Raw genomic sequence first — 22,325 nt, 5'->3', positions numbered from 1 at the left:
CAGGCTCTAACACCTGCTCAAGCTTTGGAATGTAATACTGTAAGGAAAGCGATGCTCTTTAGGTTTGACACATTGGATCAAGCCCTTAGATAAGAGTAACTGAATTCATTCTTGAACTTCATGGCCAGACATGATTATACTGGAGGAGACAACAAACAACAACATGCTGAGATACAAAAATGTAACAGTTTGCTAATTGATAATCCAAACCTCATTACCCTATACTTCAGCATGATGAAAAATTGTTATATTTCTAAGCAGTGAATTAGACCACCACTAGGTGGCATAAAATAAAATTAGACATCATCTGTTACTAAACTGATAACACAATAAATGATTTCTCTGATTGTGTTTAAAATTCTGGGAAATACTATAGTTAAAATTTTTCATTTAGTTACCTGCAAATACAAATGTGAGGTCTCATTCTGCAAGTACTTACTACCAAGTAGAGTATTTGCTACCATGATTGAAGTCAAGTAAGCACTATGTTCTGTAGTGTTTACCAGAGTAGGCCCTAAATTACTGATTTGAGAGTCTTTCCATTGACTTCAGTTAGCTTTGAATTAGGCCCTTATTGAAAAATAATTGTTCCATTGCTATTCTCCATTCTTCCCCTAAAAAATGTAACATAACACTTCAGGAATATTGCTCAAAAAAAACGTTTATGCCCAGGGCCGGATCCAGGCACCAGCGAAGGAAACAGGTGCCTGAGGCGGCCAATAGAAAGGGGCGGCAGTTCGTCTGTTGCTAGGGCGGCACGTCCGGGTTGGCAGCAGTGGCACTTCGGCGGCAGCTCAATCGGCCCGCTTCAGTCTTCGGCGGCAATTCGGCAGCGGGTCCTTCACTCCCTGTCTTCCTCTTTGGTGGCACTTCAGCAGCAGCTCAATTGGGTTTTTCTTTTTTTCTTTTTTTCCGCTGCTTGGGGTGGCAAAAAAGCTGGAGCCAGCCCTGTTCATGCCTACTATGAAATCTAAAATTGGAACCAAATGAAGAAAGGCAAAATAAAATATACATAGCTATACTAGACACAGGATATTAGTAACCTTTGTGTCAAGATAAGTCACTAATTGTTATTAACATTCTCCTTGATAATTTTCCATGAGGAGATACATTTTCAAAATATTAGCAGCCTCTTAAATGCACACTTGTTAACATTACCTTTTGAACTTTCATTAAAAGATTATTATTCAAAGAGAAGCTAAACTTTTTCCAGGTTTTACTGCTTATTTTGAAAGTGGGAGAGTGCAAGACTATAGACAAGTTATGGTATTTCCTGTAGTCATATTTAATTTGTCCGTCTAGAAAAAATATAATAAAGACAAAATTCCTTTTGCAAAATCCCCTAGCCTAGAAGATACAAATATAAAACTTTTTACAAATTATGAAAACAGCATACAATAAATGGACAATATATATTTGGAAAACTACAAATTGATGAAAATAAGAATTTTTGACAGATAACTGCATTATTTAGCACATCCTTTGTAAAGCATTTTCAGTTAAAATTATTTCCATTGAGCAGGAGTTATTGTTAGAAAATAACACACCTTTTATTCAAGATTGTAGCACCTAGTAGCAAAAGCTATAGCTATGGTCAAGCTTTCATTAGCTGTTCCTAGATCAAAGTTGGTTTTCCCTAGAAAAGGGCCTGGGCAATGAGGTTTCAATCCATATTTCAAACACCATGTTTTGCAGGTGACTGTGTCCAGGAGTTTAGTTTAACCTATCACATAGATAAGGGCCAATTTCAAAATTCAGATGTGAACCTGTCTTTGCATTCCAAACCACCTGAATGTTTGCCCGGAGTCAGATCAGGATTTTAGCTTTGGCTCCTCTTCTTCCCAAAACATTCAGAAACAGCCTGGGAAAATACAACTTCTATTAATTTAATTGGAAACTAATCAGTCAGTCTCACAAACCATGAATCAGATCAAATGTTGTGACACACACAAAGAGTTAAATAAAAACAGGCCTGGAGGCTAACAGAGCAACCAACGTTTGTGACTTACAAAGCCGACAGCCACAGGTCCCCCTGATTTAGGGAATTAAAAGGTTCCTACATTTCTGCCTCTGGGCATGTGCATTGCTGCCTCACTCCAGGTGCCTGTCTCAGGCCTATGCCCCAGCACAGTCTACAGGGGAAGATAGGCCTGTGGGGCCCATACAATAGGTGTACTCTGTGCATACCTACTAGATTGGGCCCATTCAGAATGAAGGAGAAGGAGGTGGTAACCCCTTATAACTTTTAGCCCAGTGGTTATTAGAGCACTGGCCTTCGAAATGGAAGACCTGGATTCAATTTCCCCCTCTGCCTGATGGGGAGAAAAAAGTTGAACCAGGGTCTCCCACCTCCCAGGTAAGTGCCTTAACCACGGGGCTAAAGTATAGAGTAATTCTCTCTCTGGCCTAATGACTATTTAAGTATTTATCCAAAGTGTAATAGCCACCATCACCTTCTCCTCCATCCCTTTTGTGTGTAGTTAGGCAGGTGCCTAACTCATTCTTGCAAGAAAGAGCTTAGGCACCTAAGCCACCTGACTCCAAGAGAAGGGTTCCCAGCTCTGGCTCACAAGCAGAGCTAGGTGCCTCTCTGCAGCCTGGATTTAGGCACCTAACTTCTATGAGAGGGGCAGAACTTAGTACATACCCCTTTCATTTGCATCTCTCATTGGCTAGCTTAGGTGGCTCCTCACCTAGTGTGATGGCTATGGTGGATCGCATTCTTAGGCGCCTATCTCTCTACATGCAATGTGTAGGGAACCTACATGCCTAACTCAGGCTTTATGGGCCCCATTGTTGTTTCATTGATTTTTTAGGCACCTGAAAATTAGGTGTTGCAACACTGAGTACTGCCCCGTCTAAGTCCCTTTGTGGATAAGGCCTTGAGCACCTACATCAGCACAGCAAGGTAGGGATGCTGAGTCTGCTCTCATTACATTTCTATAGCTTTTGATGTAAGGTCATAGAACCTAGAATACTTCAGTGAAACAATGGGAAAGCAAACAGATTTCTCACAGAATCCTTTAGTAGCATCCTGAAGTTAAGCAGGTAGAGAAATCTTGTAGAGTTTAAAAAAATACCGCATGCCCAAGTGTCAATGCACCTGTAATGTTTTGGGGTGCAACCCAGACCAGCAAGAGGTTGCGTCACTCCCTGCCTTGTAGTCTTGGGTGCCTTAAATACTCTGCTGCTGTGGCTCACATCCCGGATACCAACAGCCAACAATCAAGCATGAAGTTCCGTGAGTGTCTGTGTGCTGTGTAACCTGGTTCCGTGTGCTGTGCAGCCCTGGTTCAGCGTTCTGACCCCAGCAGTCTGCATGCAACAGAACAGCCCCACTCTGTTCTCCACCAGCCTGGGTTGCTACTGCATGGTGACCCCAACACACTCCCAGTCCTGAATTTCCCCCAAACTGCCTGTCCTGAAGTGCCCAGCCCTCTCTTGGAACACTCAGAGAAATAACAAGGTTTGCTCCCCTAAAGAGACAAAAGTACAGCTTATTATTGTAACTTCAGTTAACAATCAGTTCAATTCAAATACAGCATTGAGTTGGTTTAGATTAAAAGTCAAACAAGTTTATTGACAAAATTACATAGGTTAAGTGATAGACCCTCTGGCCACGACCCAACACAAGGAGAACAAAGTGCTTGGTTCCTTTGTCTTCTCAGGTGAAGGATAAGATGGAGTCTAGCTCTGTCCCTTATATTCCCAAAGGAATTGTCTTTGGCCTAAAAGTCAGGAAGGCCTCCCAGGAATTTAGTCTCCTGTGTCTCTCCGGAGTGCAGGAGCCATATTCATTTTCTGTCCCTGTAGTTCAGTCTGAGAGTAACCCCTGCTGGTGATAGTTGAGTCATTACCTGCCCCCCTTGTTAGCTTGATGGCTTTGTTTACTTTTTATGTAACTGCACCTTCACTGTCTCTGCCTGATGACCAGGCTGGTCTGACAAACAAATACCCATTCCTTTGTGTAGGGCAGGCTGGACGTATGCATTGCTTCCAAACACATTTTAAGACTATAATTCTAGCACATATCCATAACTCATAACATCCCCAGGTGTGCATCACACAAGAATATTAATCATCAGTGAGTTATTAGTTTTCCAATTATATATTACATGCCCCCTTTTGGGTATCATGACAAGTGTGTTAGGTGTGGTGAGTATGTCAGGCCTGATAAGAGTTGCTGACACAGGGTACGTCTTCACTACCCGCCGTATCGGCAGGTAGCAATCGATTTATCGGGGATCGATATATCGCGTCTTGTTAATTGGGGGGGAGGATAGCTCAGTGGTTTGAGCATTGGCCTGCTAAACCCAGGGTTGTGAGTTCAGTCCTTGAGGGGGCCATTTAGGGAACTGGGGTAAAAATCTGTCTGGGGATTGGTCCTGCTTTGAGCAGGGGGTTGGACTAGATGACCTTCTGAGGTCCCTTCCAACCCTGATATTTTATGATTCTATGATCCCCGAATGCGCTCCCCGTCGACTCCGAAACTCCACCGGAGCGAGCGGCAGTAGCGGAGTTGACGGGGGAGCCGCGGCCGTCAGTCCCGCGCCGTGTGGACCCCAGGTAAGTCGATCTAAGATACTTCGACTTCAGCTACGTTATTCACGTAGCTGAAGTTGCGTATCTTAGATTGATTCCCCCCCCCGCCCCCAGTGTAGACCATCCCACAGAGTAGTGAACCACCAATAGGCCTCTGTGTCACAGTACCTATATTAAAGTTCTGTAAAAACTGCAATAGATGCCTCAACTTTGTATTTTTCTTCATAAACATAATTTAGAAATGTACTAAGTCCTGTAAAATTCAGTAAAAAGGCCTATTTATTTCCATTTAAGAAACACCACACATAGGTAACAAACTAACTCTTTTTCTAAAATGTACCCTTTTCATTTAGCTTTTAGGGGGTACCCAAAATGAAACCGTCTTAAAAATGATGGTGTGGTCATTTGTTCCCTCTCCCTGTTTCTTACATTAGGAATTTACCCCTAAAGTTTGGCTAAGGATTCCACAATTTGGGGGCTATGGCACCAGGGTTAATCCAATGTTGAATTCAGGCAAGTTTAATAAGCTATGAAGAAAAAAACATACGTAAAGTAAATACTTTAAAATGTAGAAACCTGAAGACATCACTGTAACAGTCATTTAGGTAAGAAAATTAATACATCTCTCATTAGCCATATTCTGTGAGCTACAGTGACCCTGCAGTCACATTCTTGTTTTTCAGCTGGGCACTGGACTAGATTCTTTTTCATGAAAGCTTCTAATCCAGCATAAAATAGCCACTATCTTCTCTGCAAGATGTGCCATAACAGTTTCAATTTAGCATTGTTTCGCTACTACCGCAGATGGTATGTTACTTTTTAGATTGTTTTATTGAAGTGTTCAAAATAAGATCTCCAGTGAAAAGATATTTTACGACTGGCTAGCACTAAAGGGAAGAAAGAAGTACGGTTAACACTTATTTAATAATGTGTTGCATAAATCTTCTTTAATCTATATTAGTGAGCAAGACATAGTAAACATTTAAAAATGCAGCCAGGACAGCACACTGAAAAAATAGGTCAGTAAAGTTGGCTGGGTATTTCAGTACTCATTGGCCATTCAAATAACAAACACTTGAGCATGGTTGGTGCTGAGCACATAAAACTCCCATTGTCTTCAATGAGATCTGAAGATGCTGAGCACCTTACAGGATCAAGCCCTAATATAATAACCTAAATAATTTCCATGCCATTTAGTGTACAAAACCCAAGCCTGACAGGGATCAAACTGATGTGATAGTTGGCATTTTGACAATACATAATCACCAAATGCATGTCAGTGGGTTATTCATAGTGAAATAGGAAACATTTTGTATTTCAAATAGCCCTGCAAATTCTATGGTTTAAACTAATGAATAAGCTAATTGTAACTTCAAAACACCTATCCAGACTAGCCAGTGTATATCTGTAAACCCTGAGAAGTACAACTGTGAATGAACTCAAAGTTAGCTCTCCAGAACTGCACTTCCAATGGCCGCCAGGCTGCCAATCAGTTACTTGCACTGAAATAAAAGAACAAGCTTCTTGCTGTAAACAGCCCTCCAATTTCTAATGGTTATCCCCTGGATTTAATACAGAATATCACATTCAGACTGGACTGTAACGCTTTCTGCAACTTTACTGGCATCCTTTTAACATAAACTGATCCAGAATGCTGCAATGAGATTATTTCTGACACATGCTGAAATGTCACATTTGGATATCAAATTGGATACTGGATTTGGATACTATTAAGACATGTGTCGTAAGATTGAACTGAGAACCTCCCCTGTCAAATGAAATTTTTAAACGATTCTCAGAGTCTTTGCACTAGTCAAGAAAGTGATTTGATTTATTCAAACAAAACCATTTTGAGGCTTTGGAAAAGTGAAATACCTCTTTGCTATTCCAAAAAGATTCAGGAAATTACCCAGTTTTCCTTCTCAAATGAGCATATTTTGCCTTTAACAATCTTCTTATCCCGGGTCCACTTACACTATTCAATAGCACATGGATAGCAGCTCCATTGCATCAGTCTCTCTCTTATGAGAAGTGTTTATTCAGGCTCCATATTGAGCTGCATGTTCTTTGGTATTATATCTATGCAACAATTACAGTGAGACTGAGTCATCTCATTTGGGCTAGATATTTTCACCTCTTAGCTATTATTCCTTTTATGTTTCTTTTGTGAGCATCTATTAATTATATTGATACCCGTGGCCTGTTTCACTCCACACCGCAGAAAAAACAGTGCAAGGGGATTCTCTGAGGACCTCTTTACCTCTTCCCTGTTCTGTTACTAGTGATATCTGCTCCTACACCCTGTGCAATAGGCTACAGAACCTGGCTCAAAAGCTGATGGCTTCCCATTTGCAAGACCCTGTGCCTCTGTACTGGCTCTGGCCCTCAATAACTCTTGGTTGCTGTTCCCATAGGACCTTGATGTGTGAGTTCTATGGGTAAGAAAATGCAATCTAGAGTTTAGCAGTGTAATATAGGTAGACAGAATATAATTACTTACGTTGACATTTAACCAGGCTGCTGGGACTCCTAATGTGTGTAGATGTTTTCAGGATCGGGCTTTTAAATGTCTTATTGGGGTATTACATTATGTTATTGTTTAAAAGATTTATTCATTAGTAGACCCAGCAAGATTAGTTGCAGGTTGCTAGGCAACACGAGTGCCATTACCTGAGTTATTTATCTTGAATCTTATCCTAGTAGTTCTGTACATTTGGATATGACCGTCAACTGTGGAAAAAACCCTCCCTTGTTCACTTTCCCTCCAACAATTCTGTTATAAAATTTAGTTCTAATTTTACAGACATAAGGTACAATTTCATTTTAATAACAGTACACTTTTTCTCATGTAATGCTAATGGAGATTATGAAATAAAAGAATATCATTTAACAAGTGGACAAACTCCATTTATGTGAGAAAAATGCAATGTTGGCCTGACTTCTCACCAGAAGTCGAGTTCATTTCATAATCCTATTCTTAAATGTTTTCATCAATCCATAATTTTGTCAGTTTCTGTGCAGCACTTGTAGCTAAGGTAAATCTCCTTTTAACCTTATCCTTAATAGAACCTGTCAGCAATAATCAGGCTTACTAGGAACACATAAGATTCTATTTGTTTTATGACTTCACCACTACTGCATTTTAACACTTTGTCTATTGTCTCTTTTCCAAGATGCAAGCACTTCATCTTCTTGGCATTTATTCTAAGTCCAAGTCAACTACACCAATTTTCTAGGGTAGCAAAAAATATCATCATTAATTCAAATATATTCGCCAGTTGAAAGATGTCATCTGCATAAGATAAGGAATTTAATTCTAGAAAAAACTTAACATTTGATACCAAAGTAAAAATGTATCAAACCAATGTTCTAACAGATTACTCCATGGTCTGGAAGTAGCTGCATTAAATGAAACAGATATCAAAAGGCTGGAGGCGGTAGAGATGAGAGTTCTTCAAAAGATGGCAGGTGTAAAGTGGAATGACTTTAAGACAAGGGAAGAAGTTAGAAGGAGAGTAGGATGTGAAATCAGTATGGGATTGGCTACAATCAAAAAGATTATGATGGTGGGGACACTGCAGAAGACAAATAGATGTTAGGATGCCAAAGAAAATAATGCAAACATAGCCAATGTCAGTCTGAGCCAGAGGGTGACCATCGTCTAAATGGCAGGACATCCTATCCAGCGAGGGACATGACCAGGTTGGGCTTAATGGAGGAACAGGTCATGGACAGCATATGAACTTCTACCATTTAAACTGTTTAGTGAAATCATTTGTGCAAAGTCCTGTGTGGACATTCTTTTTTCAATTTAAGAGTGGCTTATTTTGGTTTAGCATAGCCTGTAAATTTACTAATGCAAGCTAAACTAATATAAGCCTGGTTTAAACTAGGCTTGTCTAAACACAGTTTTTACCCTGATGTTACTATACAAACTATACAGTGTATGTAACTTTAGAAACCGTTATAGTTAAAGTGAACTGATATAGTTACACTAGTGCAGGGGTCCTCAAAATGGGGGTTGGGACCCCCCCAGGGGGTCACGAGGTTACTACATGGGGGGGTCACGAGCTGTCAGCCTCCACCCCAAACCCCGCTTTGCCTCCAGCATTTATAATGGTGTTAAATATATAAAAAAGTGTTGTTAATGTATATGGGGGGGGGTTGCACTCAGAGGCTTGCTGTGTGAAAGGGGTCACCAGTACAAAAGTCTGAGAACCCCTGAACTAGTGCAACTCCCTAGTGCAGATGCATTTAATCTGATATAGAAGTATTTATACTGGTAGGCTTGTTTTGATCCACACTAGGGGGTTGCACTGATTTAACGGTATCGGTTTCTAAATGGATGCAAAAACTGTGTGTAGACGAGGCCTTTTGCACCGGTTTAAGTACCTCAACTTAACATCACATTTTAAAGGGGTGCAACTCGGATAAGCCCTGAAGAGGGCGAGGAGCACGCACGTCTGTACTGGGGTTTTCCTCTGATTTCAGCCAGCCTCTGGTGTCGCTGGCTGCGCCTGTACAATGCAAACCCTTAGGCGACTGTGTGCAAGGGTATGTCTACACTACAGGATTAATCCGAATTTAGATAATTCGAATTTGGGAAACAGGTTGTATAAATTCGATTGTGCGCGGCCACACTAAGCACCTTAATTCGGTTTTTAACCACATTAATTCGGTGGTGTGCGGCCACACTACCCCATTAACTTAAACACAGTAATTCGGTGGTGTGCGTCCACACTAACCCTAATTCGAATTAACAAAATCGATTTAGGCTCTACTCCGTTCGTCGAGGTGGAGTACAGAAATCGATTTAAAGGGCCCTTTAATTCGAATTAACTGGCTCTGTAGTGTGGACGGGTGAAGGGTTAATTCGGATTAACGCTGCTAAATCCGAATTAATCCCGTAGTGTAGACCAGGCCCAAGTGTGAAGCTTGTACCCCAGTGGGGAGAAAGCTCTGCCCGCAGATGGCACCTTTCCGGCCCACGCTCGGGCTGCCACCTGCGCAGCTACCTGAACGGGGGACGCGCTCCCCGGGGGCAGGTGTGCGCGCCAGGCGGGGGTGCCACTTGCCCCGGGGCTGGGAGCCGAGCAGCGGCCCTTGCAGGAGGTGAGACGAGCCGGGGTCCGCCCCGCGCTGGGCTGGAAGCAGGGAGGAGGGGCCGTGCCGCTGCACCGCATCGCCGCCGCGGGAGCCCCAGGCACGGCGCCGCAGCTGGACGCCTGGCAGGCGGGTTGCTCTGAGCGTGGCCCTGCACTTCCTGCACCGCTCCAGGCGGGACCCAGCGCGCGGAGCCCCCTCCCGGCTCGGCATGGCGTGCTGCTGGGGCGAGTACCAGGTAAGACCCCGCTGTCCGGGCGGGAAGGTCGCCCGCCCGTGGCCGGCAGCAGCTGCAGCTCCCTCCCCCCCAACTTCTCCGTGGGACGCACCAAGGGCCTGGGCTGCACTGACCAGCCGCAAGCCCCGCGGAGGAGCGATAGGCTGGTGGCCCCCGCCCGCAGTGAGGAGTTGCTGCCTTTCCCGCCCGGCAGGTAAAGTCCCCCCCTCCTGCAAGAGCGTCTGTGGCAGAGGCAGGGAGGAGGCTGCGAGCCAGGGGCACCCCCGTCGCGTCCCCTGAGGGGGAGAGTACGGGAGTCCCCTGCCCAACACACTGTCCCGTCTCCACCGGCTCTGCAGCGGCCCTCGCTCCCCAGGCAGGGAAGGCATTTTCCCCATTCCCCTCCTCGCCCCCTTTTTTTCTGTGCGGGTTCTAGCTCTTGCTAACGGAGATCCCATTTACCTGGAGCCTCGGGGTCTTTGGGTGGCTTCCCCCCGCCCCGTCCCCCCGGAACTCACAACTTCTGCTAGTAGTTAGAGATGGGAAAGACCCGTCTACAGCCATGCCAGTCCAGAGTAACTCCATTGACGCTGGAGTGACTGAGATCAAAAGCTGGCCCTAAATTGAGTCCAACCCGTGGCTGGCACAGACTACAGCCCCCCTGATAGAGCTGTGAGTCCAAAAGGCTAAGAAGCAGCAAACTCATCCACTACATCGGGGGAAAAGTACTTAGAAAAAAGGAGAGAAGGTACTGGCTTAAAGTTGTTTGACAATTCTTCTTTGCCCAGTATAGTCACATGGAAGCGCCTCTCAGGGTACTCCATGGGCCAGGTCTTGTGCAGGAGTACGTAGTAGTCTCCGGATGTTGGTGTCAGTGGATCACCATCATTTGTCTGGATGTGTCCCATTTTCCCTGCCCTCTAAAGTACTCTCCATTATTTGGAGGACAGTTAGGTTATTTAATATAGTAATATTGTGCAGTACATGTAAAATACATTCACTATTGTTAAGACTACACAAATTACCAAATGTTTGACATTTTGTGCACACTAAGTTACTCTTTCACTGCTTTTCAGATGTTTGAAACTGAGTACTATAACTTTAATTGCACTTAAAAATTATTTTTAATTTTAGGTTTCTGTAGATGGGATTTCTGGACAAAGAGAATGGAGACCTCTAATTTATAGAAAATGCACAGATGTACTCTGGTTGATTTTATTCTTTCTTTTTTGGGCTGGTTTGGTAAGCATGCAATCTGTTGAAAGAGAAATCTTACTTAGAACTACTGTAAGCTTAAAGTGATTCTGAATAATTCAGGTGATCTCACTGCAGAAATTATAGAGCCTTGATCGTGTGTCCAGATAGGAGAACCTTTGTGCCTGCGCAAAGCCACAATGAAATCAGTTTAGCTCCACACACCTGGTCGAAGGGTCTGCTTGCAAGGATCCAATGGAAAGCTCAGCTTCTTGTACTTAGAACAAGCTCTTTGGGGCAGAGTCTGTCTTTTTGTTATTTTTATGTACAGTGTCTAGGACAGTGTGGCCACTAGGCATTACCACAATGCAAATTAATAATCATAGTCTGTTCAATTTTCTAACCTCTTTTAAAAAAATTACAATTAATGCAAAAGAACTCTGCATAAGTCTCTGGCACACTTTATAAACTAAACTGACTTGAGAAGCAGGATGAGTTTTGTATGCCACCTTGTGTTTAATGCACATGTAGATATAAGACATGTCAAACCATGGTGGTATCCAGCAATTTTATTATTTCATTATTCTTATTGCTTACTCTCTGTGATATATTTTATTATTCACATTTGAATTATGATTTCCTTTAGTTTAAAACAGATTTGTGGTGACATCCAGTGTTATTTATTCACACTGGCTTTGTTTCAGGTTGTTTCACAATCTGGAAGTGCACATTATTGGCGCATACATGTTGGCACACCCTCTTGTAATTATTGAATGTTTGCAGCCAGCCATTTATTAGCAGTAATCGTAGATCAGATTCAGTGTGCTGAGCTTTTGTCTTAGTTTGCAATCTCTGTGGAAGCAGTATGGGCCAGCTTAGCAAATAAAGTTCTGTTGGACTTGTAACTTCCATCTGTCAGAATTTTTCATATTTAGAAGTAGGGTCACAAAAGACTACTGCATCTCTTCTGGCTACTTTTTGAGGTAGCTGTCTGATTGCTGGAAGTATATTTACTGTATAAATGAACTGGATCTAAAAATATTTTGTTGTTGTGACGGAGCTGAGATGCACATATACATAGCAACCTTAACTATGAAGTCACTACAATGCCATATTAAGATAAATTAATATATAAAAATTCAGGCATCACAATAGTCAAGTGATATAAATCAGAGGTTCTCAACCATTTTCTTTCTGAAGCCCTGTTCCCCCCCCCCCCCCCCAACATGCTATAAAAACTCCAAGGCTCAGCGAGGGGGAACTTGGGGTTTTGGGCTATAGCCACTGGTGGGGGCGAGGATGAGGACTTGGGGCTTTAGCCCTGTGGGGCACCGTGGCTCCAGGCTTTGGCTGTTGGGGTGGGAGGGGTAGGCTTGGGCATAGGTATAGTTTGACTTCTCATGGGGGGGGGGGGGGCATGGCCTGGCAGGGCTTGGGCCAGGTCTGTATGGTGGGCCCTGGGGAGGAGGCGCCACCTCCACCCCCCGACTCACCTTGGCAGGCCACCCAGCCAGTCTGGGTTGGGGGGAGAGTGCAACCAAAAATGTATAATTCAGCTCAGAACATTTGAAAACTGCTCAGGATGCAGGTAGGGGGCATCTAGGAGTGTGTGCAGCAAAGGTTGTAGCTCAGGGAGCAGGTAGCCAGGGGCTTTGTGTGGGCAGGGGTGTAACTCAGGGTACAGGGAGGGGGTAGCTAGGAGCTGTGTGCAGTGAGGAGTATAGCTCAGGGTGCAGGGGGGATAGCTACAGGCTGTGTGCAGTGAGGTGTAACTCTGGGTACAGGGAGAGTGGGAGCTAGGGGCTGTGTGCGGGCAGGGGTGTAGCTCAGGGTGCAGGGACGGGGTAGTTAGGAGCTGTGTGCAGTGAGGGGTGTCGCTCAGGGTACAGGGGGGTTAGCTAGGGGCTTTATCTGTGCAGTGAGGTGTAACTCAGGGTGCAGGGAGGGGGTAGCTAGGAGCTGTGTGTGGGCAGGGGTGTAACTCAGGGTGCAGGGAGGGGGTAGTTAGGGGATGTGTGCAGGCAGCGGTGTAGCTCAGGGTACAGGGATGGGGTAGCTAGGAGCTGTGTGCAGTGAGGGGTGTAGCTCAGGGTGCAGGGGGGTTAGCTAGGGGCTTTGTGTGTGCAGTGAGGTGTAACTCAGGATGCAGGGAGAGGGGTAGCTAGGGGCTTTGTGTGGGCAGGAGTGTAGCTCAGGGTGCAGGGAGGGGATAGCTAGGGGCTGTGTGCTGGGAGGGCTCCCCTCCTGTGGTCGCTGCTCCCCGAGGGCTCTGCTGGCCCCAGAGCTGGGTTCATCCACCGGGGCAGGTCTTACTGGCTGCGCAAGCAGTCAAAGTGGGCTGGGAGCTGAGGAGCAGCTGCAGCCCCAGGCACCAGCAACAGCAGAAAGAGGAGGTGGGAGAGTGGCAGAGTTTTCCACTGCATGGGACCAGCCAGAGAAGCAACCGCCTCTGACCTGGCCAGGGGGCGGAGCCTTGAATGGGGGGAGAAGTAGTGTGGGGGAGTATGGAGCTGCCCATGGGACTACCTCGCTCTGGCACTTCAGTTTGGGTGGGGCAACGCCTCATATGCTGCCCCAACTCCGCCCATGGACTTGGGGCTTGCGGATCCCCCTGAAACCAGGCTGTGGATCCCTCAGTTGAGAACTGCTGATATAAATCACTAGACTCCGAACAGCTAAGTACAAATCTGATTACTCATATGATTAAAGTAATGAATGCACTTAATTCCTTGCAGGATGAGGCTCAGTTCTGCACAGACTAATTACATTTAAAAAAAACCCAAAACTACTTAAAAGAATATTTAAGTTGAAAGTCAAATGCTCAAAAGTTATGAAATGCCATAAGTAAGGTTGCCTGTGCAACCTTAATTTGGTGTTTTTATGCATATGTATTATGCTACAGTCTTTAATTACATGATCACATACTATTTTTTTTGCTTTGGAGCCCAGCCTCCTTCAGTGAATGGCTAGTTAATCAATATTTCTTTTTTATCCTTCTCATTCAATGTCTGTCCCCAAGAGTACAGTATTTTCGTTTTTACATCACTTTATATATTCAAGCATAGCTCTAATTGACTTCAGTTGCTGCTGTGAGTGCCCAGAGCTTCTGCAAATCTGGCCACAGGTGTCTCACATTGGGCACCCAGAAAATGAGGAATACACAATTACTGAACACCTGTGTAAAGTTTGATGGACGTGACTTATGCAGCATTATATAGGAACTCTGTTGCAGGCAGGGTTAGAATGCAGTTTTCCAGGATGTTCAGCTTCTTTAAGCACAAGACCATTATTTCTTTTCCTGTAATTCCCTGCCTCATTAACTACACACCTTCCAAGTTCTGGAACAAATGTGGAAGGCAACATACTGTAGGGCCTAAGTCGTTCAAAGGCCTTGCTCTGGCCTTCTAGGCAGCGGTGAATTTCACTCTGAAATATTCATTACAGTGTAAACAATGTTTGAAAATGTTATGCCTGGTTTTTTGAGCATCAGACAAAAATTATGTAGGTTAAACAAGGAATGATCATTGAATGGGGGAGGGAAAAAAGGATAGTATTCTGTGTATCATGAATTCAAAAGAAAAAAATAATATAATGTATATTTTTAATAGATGTTTATAACTGGCTATGCGGTAACAGCTGGAGCTGCAGAAAGACTTGTATTTGGGTATGACAGCTATGGGAATATATGTGGTAGGAAGAACACTTATATTCAAGGTGCACCTCTTTCTGGACAGGATATGACAAATAAAAAGTAAGTATATCAGATTTTTAAATGAATTGAAGACTTGAGATTTGGTCACTTCAGTGCATATAGGCACTAAAATGCATATAGGCACTTTACTAAGAGATACAAATAAGAGAGTGCAAGAATACTAAACAGTAGCAATTCCTGATCCTGCCTTTGGATTCACGTACCCCAGGAAACTCCACCAAGACGTAATGGTCTGCCCACGTGGGTTGATTGCATGTTTGGGGCCTGTAATCTTATTTAAGATGAGGCAAAAATATAGTGTAAAATGTAGCATGTGCTAGAATCACTTTTTAACTTTTAGCTTCAAAATCCAGGTGTTCCAATTTTGTGTGGAAGAACACATTACCAATTGTCATGTTTTGCACTGTTTTTAAAGATAGTGAGCAGGTTCAAAATGATATGAAAAATAGAAAGCTTGCCTTAAACAATAATTCTCTCCCTCCTTCCTAGACATGTGTTCTTTTTGAATTCGTGCAGTCTGGAAATTAAAAACCTTAAAATCAATTCAATCGCCTTGTGTGTATCTAGCTGTCCTCAAGAGCAACTTAACTCTCTGGAAGACATCCAGCATTTTGCAAAGAACAATGGTATGTAGTAAAGAGTATGAATTCCTTAATCTGTGTCTGGAAGAGTTATGCAGTTTTTAATCCTAGAAAATGTACTCCTGTTTGAAATATGTTGCATTGGATATTTACTACTTTATCATTAATTTATTTGATTAAGTCAATGGAAAGCATGTTCTAATTCATGCTTATTTAAATGTTTTAGTTATCAGAAATTTTATGGATCTCTTGTGTGTATAAAACTGTTGTATGCATTTCTGCACAGGACTGGATTGTTCAGCAGAAAGGTGGCTATTGAGGACAAACTAGTTCAGATTGGAGAGGGAGTTAGTGAACGGATGCCGTTTGTATGCTTGAGAAATCTGCATTGACTTTGAATTGGATCCTTCAAATTCAATTAAAACTATAGCAAAACACTATTATTCCATTGACGTATCAGATCTGTGAGCCCTTTATATGTAATGAGTTTTGTTTTCAGAGCCAAAGTGGAATCATTTTGATTTTATTCTGATACTCTAAATAAGCATAGACAAGTAGCTATTGTGCAAAAGCAGTTACTTCTTTTGCATTGCTTTCTAACATTTAAATATAGTAAGCTAAAATTGATCCCTACCTCAGCGGTACATTACACAGCTTAGACTCCATACTCAAGATACCAGAGAATTGAGACCAAAAATTACCTAGCTTCTACCCAGTGTTATCCATGTATAGAATACAAAGCTGAATGTGGAAGTCTGATATGCTCCTTGGAGAACCCCAGTAGGCACAATTAGGAAACCATTTATATACTTATCCAGAGCATTTTGTAAAAAAGCCCAGTGTTTGAGTTCTCTGGGCACAAGGCAGGGAAGTTCTGATTCTAAATCTGGTTCTTTTTCTTCTTCAAACAATAAACTACATAAACCTGGCCAACACTGCTTGCTGAATAGAGTGTTTGGCATTTGGCAGGCAATGACTAGCGCTCTGAGAATTGTTCTCTTTGATTTTCTTAGATTGGATGGCAAGAATACCTATTTACAATGACTTTTTTTATGTAATTTTGAGATATTTGATTATTATTTGATGCTTTTTTTATGTACTTAAAGACCTGCATACCCCAGTGATGCTCCTTAAATAATCTCAGCATAACTGAATTACAATACATGAAACTCCATCCACATTTAAAGAATTTGCATATCTGTCTTTAGAGAGCTGGCAATATTGCATTTTAATTGGTTTGAGTACATCCAAGCATTGCTTTTTCACTAGCATTATGGTAATGTAGTGTTTTACCAGCAGAGGGCCTGAAGATACTGGACTAAAGTTCTTAGGTCTGAGGCTGGCCGATATTTTATTCCATTCTAAATCATTAAGGGCCCAATAGTGCTTCAGTGTACATTAATAAGGTCTTTGCCATTATCTTAGTGGGAGCAAACAAGACTCTAAATACCTAAATATGGGGGTATTTGTGTGCCTCCAGTCTGGAGGATTGGTGATAGATGATGACAATGAAATGCAGAAGATAAGGCAGAAATAAAGCTGTGCTCGTTTCTCTTAATAAATTCACATAGCTTTGGAATCTAAATTTTAAAGATTCGGTATTAATGAAAATGAGAATTGGAGCTAAATTCAGAGGTGACTCTAGAGCAGGGGTCTCAAACTCAAATGACCACGAGGGCCGCATGAGGACTAGTGCATTGGCCCGAGGGCCGCATCACTGACACCCACCCCTTGCTGCCCCTGGCCCCGCCCCCACTCCACCCCTTCCATGAGGCCCTGCCCCTGCCCCACCTCTTCCCTGCCCCTATTCCAACCCCTTCCCCGAAGTCCTCACCCCAACTCTGCCCCCTCTCTGCCCCCAGGCGGTGCAGGAGGGGTGCGGGGTGTGATGGGGGCTCAGGGCAGGGAGTTAAGGTGCAGGAGGTGTGCAGCAGGGGGCTCAGGGCAGGGAATTGGGGTGCAGGAGGGGTGTGGGGTGCGGCAGGGGGTCGGGGTGCAGGATGCGGCGGGGGCTCAGGGCAGGGAGTTGGGGTGCGGGAGGGTGTGGGATGTGGCAGGGGGCTCTGGACAGGGGGTTGGGGTGTGGGGTGCGGGCTCCGGCCTTACCTAGAGCGACTCCAGGGTGGCAGCACCTCACTGAAGAGAGAGGCTCAGAACTAGGGCAGAAGGGCAGGGGAAGGGCAGCCGGCCCTGGCCCTAGTGCAGAGGGACACTAGGACCTGCCGGCAGCCTGCAGAGCAGAGCGGATTCAAAGTGTGCTGCAGGCTCCAGCCTCCGGGGCAGTGAGGAGGCAGCAAGTGGGTGCCGGGAGACACTCCGGGGGGGCGCGTGGGGGTGGCAGGTGCCCTGAACATTGGGGAGCAGCGCACGGGGAGCTTAACAGGCACAGAAAATAACTCGGGGGGGCGGGGGTGAGGGGAGTTTGGCGGCGACAGGAAGTAACGGGGGGGGGGGGGGCGTGGGGAGCTCCACGGGCCGCAGGGAAGAGCTCCACGGGCCGTGTGTTTGAGACCCCTGCTCTAGAGGGAGCTGAAGTTGGTGTACTGTAATTCCACCATCTTCCCAATCCTCCAACGTGTATATTGCTCCAACTTAAATTCTCCGTAGGCTCCCTTAGACTTACATGTAATAATGTATAATTTACATTCCCACTTGGGAAAGATTGAAGAGCTTACAGTGTAAAGCTCATAAAGATGCAAATTGAAGAGCAACAAAAGGCTTCCTCTAGCATTGCAACAACGACTACAACAAAAAGACTGGGAGCTAGGACAAATACTTGCTTCACCACATTTGTGATCAGAAATGAGTCTGTTTAGATCACCATCAACGCTAACTAAGGCTATGTTTTAGTCACGGGTATTTTGAGTAAAAATCATGGACAGGTCATGGGCAGTAAACAAAAATTCATGGCCAGTGACCTATCCATGACTTGTACTATATACCCCTGACTAAATGGGGGGGGGCGCAGGGGGTGCCGTGGGGGGGAGGAGGGCAACCCGGGGGGACACCACGGATGCTTGGGGGAGGCAGCCCAGGACCCCCGCTAGTGTTGGGGGGAGGGGTTGGTAGGGCTGGCAGGCTCCCTACCCAACTCCTCACGGGCTCTCCGAAAGTGACGACATGTCCCTCCCTCCCTCTCAGTTCTGCACGCTGCCCCCGCCCCAAGCGCTGGCTCCACAGCTCCCATTGGCCGGGAACCTCACGCGGAGCTGGCCGAACCCTCCTCCCCCTGCGCAGAGCTGGCCGAACCCCCTCTCCCTTACTCCTCCCACCCTGCGTGGAGCTGGCTGAACCCCCTCTCCCTTCCCCCAACCCTCCCCGCACAGAGCTGGCCTGAGCCCTCTTTCCCTTCCTCCCCCACCCCCTGCGTGGAACTGGCCAAACCCCCTTCCCAGGGGAGGGGCGGGGCAGCTGTCCCAACCCTGGCTGCTGCTCCGGTGGGCTGGGGGCCAGTGCTCCAGCAAGTCCAGGCCAGTCAGCTGTTGGGTGGCCCCAGGAGCTGACCGCCAGCTGGCTGTTCCCGGAGCTGCTGTTCTGGGACTGGCTGGTGCTCCAGCAGCCCCAGAGCTTACCGCGGCTGCTGTTCCTTTGTCCCCAGGGCTGGCCACTGGCCAGCTGTTCTGGGGTCTGCTGCTCCGGCCCTGCCCCAGAAGAAGTCATGGAGGTCCTGGAAAGTCATGGAGTTCATGATCTTTATGACCTCCGTGACAGAATTGTATCCTTAGTTGTGATATATTCCCCAAAATTGGCATGTAATATATCATCATTAATATTCCTGTGTAACTTATGTGTGGGGTGTGTACAAAGAGTTATAAATATGCACTAGAAATATGTTCTTAAAATGTGTTTGGCAAGCAATACATAAGCACAGTCTGCCTTAGACAAAAGACTGTGTCATTTCCTTATCTGACCAGCCTGGTCGTCAGGCAGACGGTGAAGGTACATTTACATGCAAGGTAAAAAAAAGGTGTCAAATTAGCAAGTGGGGGAGGTAGCCTCTTAACAATAAAGACAGGGGTTCTGAACCTCAAATGATAAGCAATTGAATCAACTGATTGTGTACAATATTACTATATTCTAAAATTGTATCGAATAAGGTTTTTTTATGAAAGCCAGTGACACTCTGGTGATTAATATCATTGTGAAATGTATGTATTAACACCCTAGGAGGAATCATGGATACTCACTGATATTATGCTTTAAAGTCTGTGATCAAACACAGGGAGAAACAGGTTTTCTTCCAGACGGGAGGAAAGGCAGCTATCTACCTGTCTCCAATGTAAATTAAGCAGTGTGGAGTCAAAACAATGGAAGCCCCATTTAAATACAAATTAACATGAGGATAGAAAATCCAGAAGAAGGGAAGAACAGCAGGAAGCCTTCTAGGCTCTTGAGGCAGACACAGTGAACTTTGTGGTGATATAAGGAGGGCAAAAAGATACGTGAGTTGTCCATCACTTTGGGGACTCAAGGGGCGAGAGCTGGATCCTTCAGCCAAAGGGGTTGAAGTCTCTGGGAACTGAGTTTGGTGAGAAACCTGCTTAGGCAAAGATTGTAACTTGCTTGTAAGACTAAAACAGTTCTCAGCATATTTTTACTTTTGTTTGTTTGTAGCCTTTTATGTCTTTATTCCTTATACTGGATATCACTTATCCTATACCTTTTTTAAAATAAACTTGTTTTATTTTTACTATAAACCAATTGAGGGCTGTGACTGAAATTAGTGTGTTTGTCAAACCCCAATTAAATTAGTGAGCTGCATTTTCTCTTTGAAGGAGCAAAGAACTTATTAAGTTCTGTGAGTGTTCCAGGAGAGGGCTGCATGCTGCAGGGAGACATCTCTGGGGAACTTGGGAGTTGGGGTTCACTGTTTGTTATTTGTAGGGCAAGGTTTGGGCTGGCAGAGCCCTGAAGAGTTTGCTGCCAAGGCACACAAGCTGGTGTGTCAGGGAGTTGTCATACTGCTTAGCAGCAGCAAAATTCTCACTTGCTGAGTCAGAGAGGGTAAATCAGTTCTGGGCCCTCAGGAGATTGGCAGATGATTTTGGGGAAATTCAGGACAGGGAAGGTATTAAGGTTATTCTACAAATAGTAACTGGGCGGTGGAAGCCAGGGTCTGACCTGCATGCTTGTGTGCAGGCTGTTGGTGTCAAGGCTGTGAACCACAGAAGCATAGTTTTGAAAGCACCCAGAGGTGCAGGTGGTGACACAACCCCTTACTGGTCTGAGTTGAACTCCAAAATGTCACACCCTCATCAGAGTTAATCATTGTCAGTGTGTAAGACCTGATCGGTGAAGCGTAACATTCACCTCTTGGGGCAGTCAGAGTTCCCAGTCCGTTGTTCATACTGACGGATAGGTTGCCCAAACAAGAGACACAATTCCTTCTGATTGCAAAGCCAACTCCTGTGTTGTGGGGCTCATTTTGTGGATGTCCCCTCCAGAAGAAAGTATACCTAGCATGCTCCTCAGCCAGTTGACCCTCTTCAGCAAGTCACATCTCTCTCAGAGCTGCAATGTGGATACAATATCTTTCAAGATCTTGAGCAACTGAAGCAGTCCACCGGGCAGGACCATTAGTTTGGTTTGCACAGTTAAGGGGTGTACGAACAGTCCACCTTGCAACATTGAAAGAAAGGAAACTTTTCAAGGCTTGTTTGAATTTTGACTGCGTGATGGGATGCCCTCTGGCTTCAGTGGGCCGTTCACGATGAGCAATTTTCAGGAGAACTTTTCTAGCACCCTCCTTTGATTGAGGTCAGCTGTGCTATTCCTGATTAGAGCAGCTGAGTCAATCAAGATGCTGCTGGACTATAGTATCACCCCAAGTCAACGCAGAGTCTTGACCTGCCCACGTGCAGGTTCACAACTATGACTCCCAGCGATGTCCATCACCTCTCACTTTCACCATTCCCCTATCACTCTGGGACTTATTAAACTGTCAAAGGCTGTGCCAGAAATTGTGCAAGGTGGAGGAGCATTTGCATACCAACTCACATACTCTCTCGATCAACAAGACCATTTCCAGTGGCAAAGTAAATCGAGACAACTGAAGGACTTGCTAGTTGCATGTTTATTTTCAGAGTGTCCTTCTCTTAAATCAGTTGCCCAATTTCCCAGGCTAACAAGCTTGATCTGCCCAGCAAATGGGTATAAGTAAGTCTAATTTACACCAGGTTACACATAATCTCTGAATTTGGCCCTAAGGGGAGGCTTCTCGAGGTATGAGAAATCATCTGAGTTTAGAGAAATTTGGATTTTTCCAGTGTTTCTGTTAGTTGTCCTTGCATCTCCTAAAAGAAGTTACAACATTGTAGTGATAAAAGTAGGAAAAACTGAAAACATTACTCTCTCTAGAGAACGGATAGGGGTTTGATCTTGATTCATGAAAGTGTTATCTGGACTGTTTAAGATTTTAATCTGTCTCCTAAACAGACCAATGTTTAACATCATGGGTTTTTTTTTTTTAAATTTAAATACAGAATTATTGAGGAAAAACACTAGTTTTGCTAATTAATATTTATTATGCTGCACAAAATCTTCAAAACAACAATTGATTTGAGCAGCCATGCAATTAAGTGCTATTTATAGAGATTTTTAGTATTTTTAAGAAGTGTGTTTTCTGCCCAGAAATGGATGTGAACTAATAACAAGTTACCATTTGTGGGGTTTTTATTCTCTTAGGTTCTTGCCTTTGTATTTATAACTTGAACATTTCCAGTTACACGCTAAATCCAAAGGCGGCTGAGCTGTGTCCCACACTGCCAGTTCCACCAAGGTAAGAATTACTGTGTGCTTTACTGCACTGTTTATTCGAGACAACTTTTCAAAGACTGTCCTTCCCATTTCGTCTTTGACTTGATGCATAACAATCAGAATTATTTTACTTTAATATCTTTGATTTTATATTTTTGAATTCTCATGTTTACACACACACACACACACACACACACACACACACACACACACACACACA

At 44.4% G+C, this 22,325-nt stretch overlaps 1 protein-coding gene across 1 annotated transcript in view; it reads left to right on the top strand.

Annotated features, from left to right (window-relative positions):
* The first annotated feature begins 9,765 nt into the window (after positions 1-9,765).
* SLC44A3 (solute carrier family 44 member 3) overlaps positions 9,766-22,325 on the top strand; it is a 62,167-nt gene continuing 49,607 nt past the window's right edge. The window contains exons 1-5 of the mRNA XM_026655678.1: positions 9,766-9,883; positions 10,997-11,104; positions 14,665-14,807; positions 15,258-15,394; positions 22,034-22,127. Coding sequence (XP_026511463.1) covers positions 9,857-9,883; positions 10,997-11,104; positions 14,665-14,807; positions 15,258-15,394; positions 22,034-22,127 — 509 coding nt within the window. The 5' untranslated portion in view covers positions 9,766-9,856. The remainder of the gene's footprint in view (positions 9,884-10,996; positions 11,105-14,664; positions 14,808-15,257; positions 15,395-22,033; positions 22,128-22,325) is intronic.

Source organism: Terrapene carolina, unplaced genomic scaffold, assembly GCF_002925995.2.
Source record: "Terrapene carolina triunguis isolate 2854851 unplaced genomic scaffold, T_m_triunguis-2.0 Scaffold210, whole genome shotgun sequence".
NCBI lineage: Eukaryota > Metazoa > Chordata > Testudines > Emydidae > Terrapene > Terrapene triunguis.
Note: the sequence above shows the minus strand (reverse complement) of the source record. Positions and strands in the feature narration are given on the sequence as shown.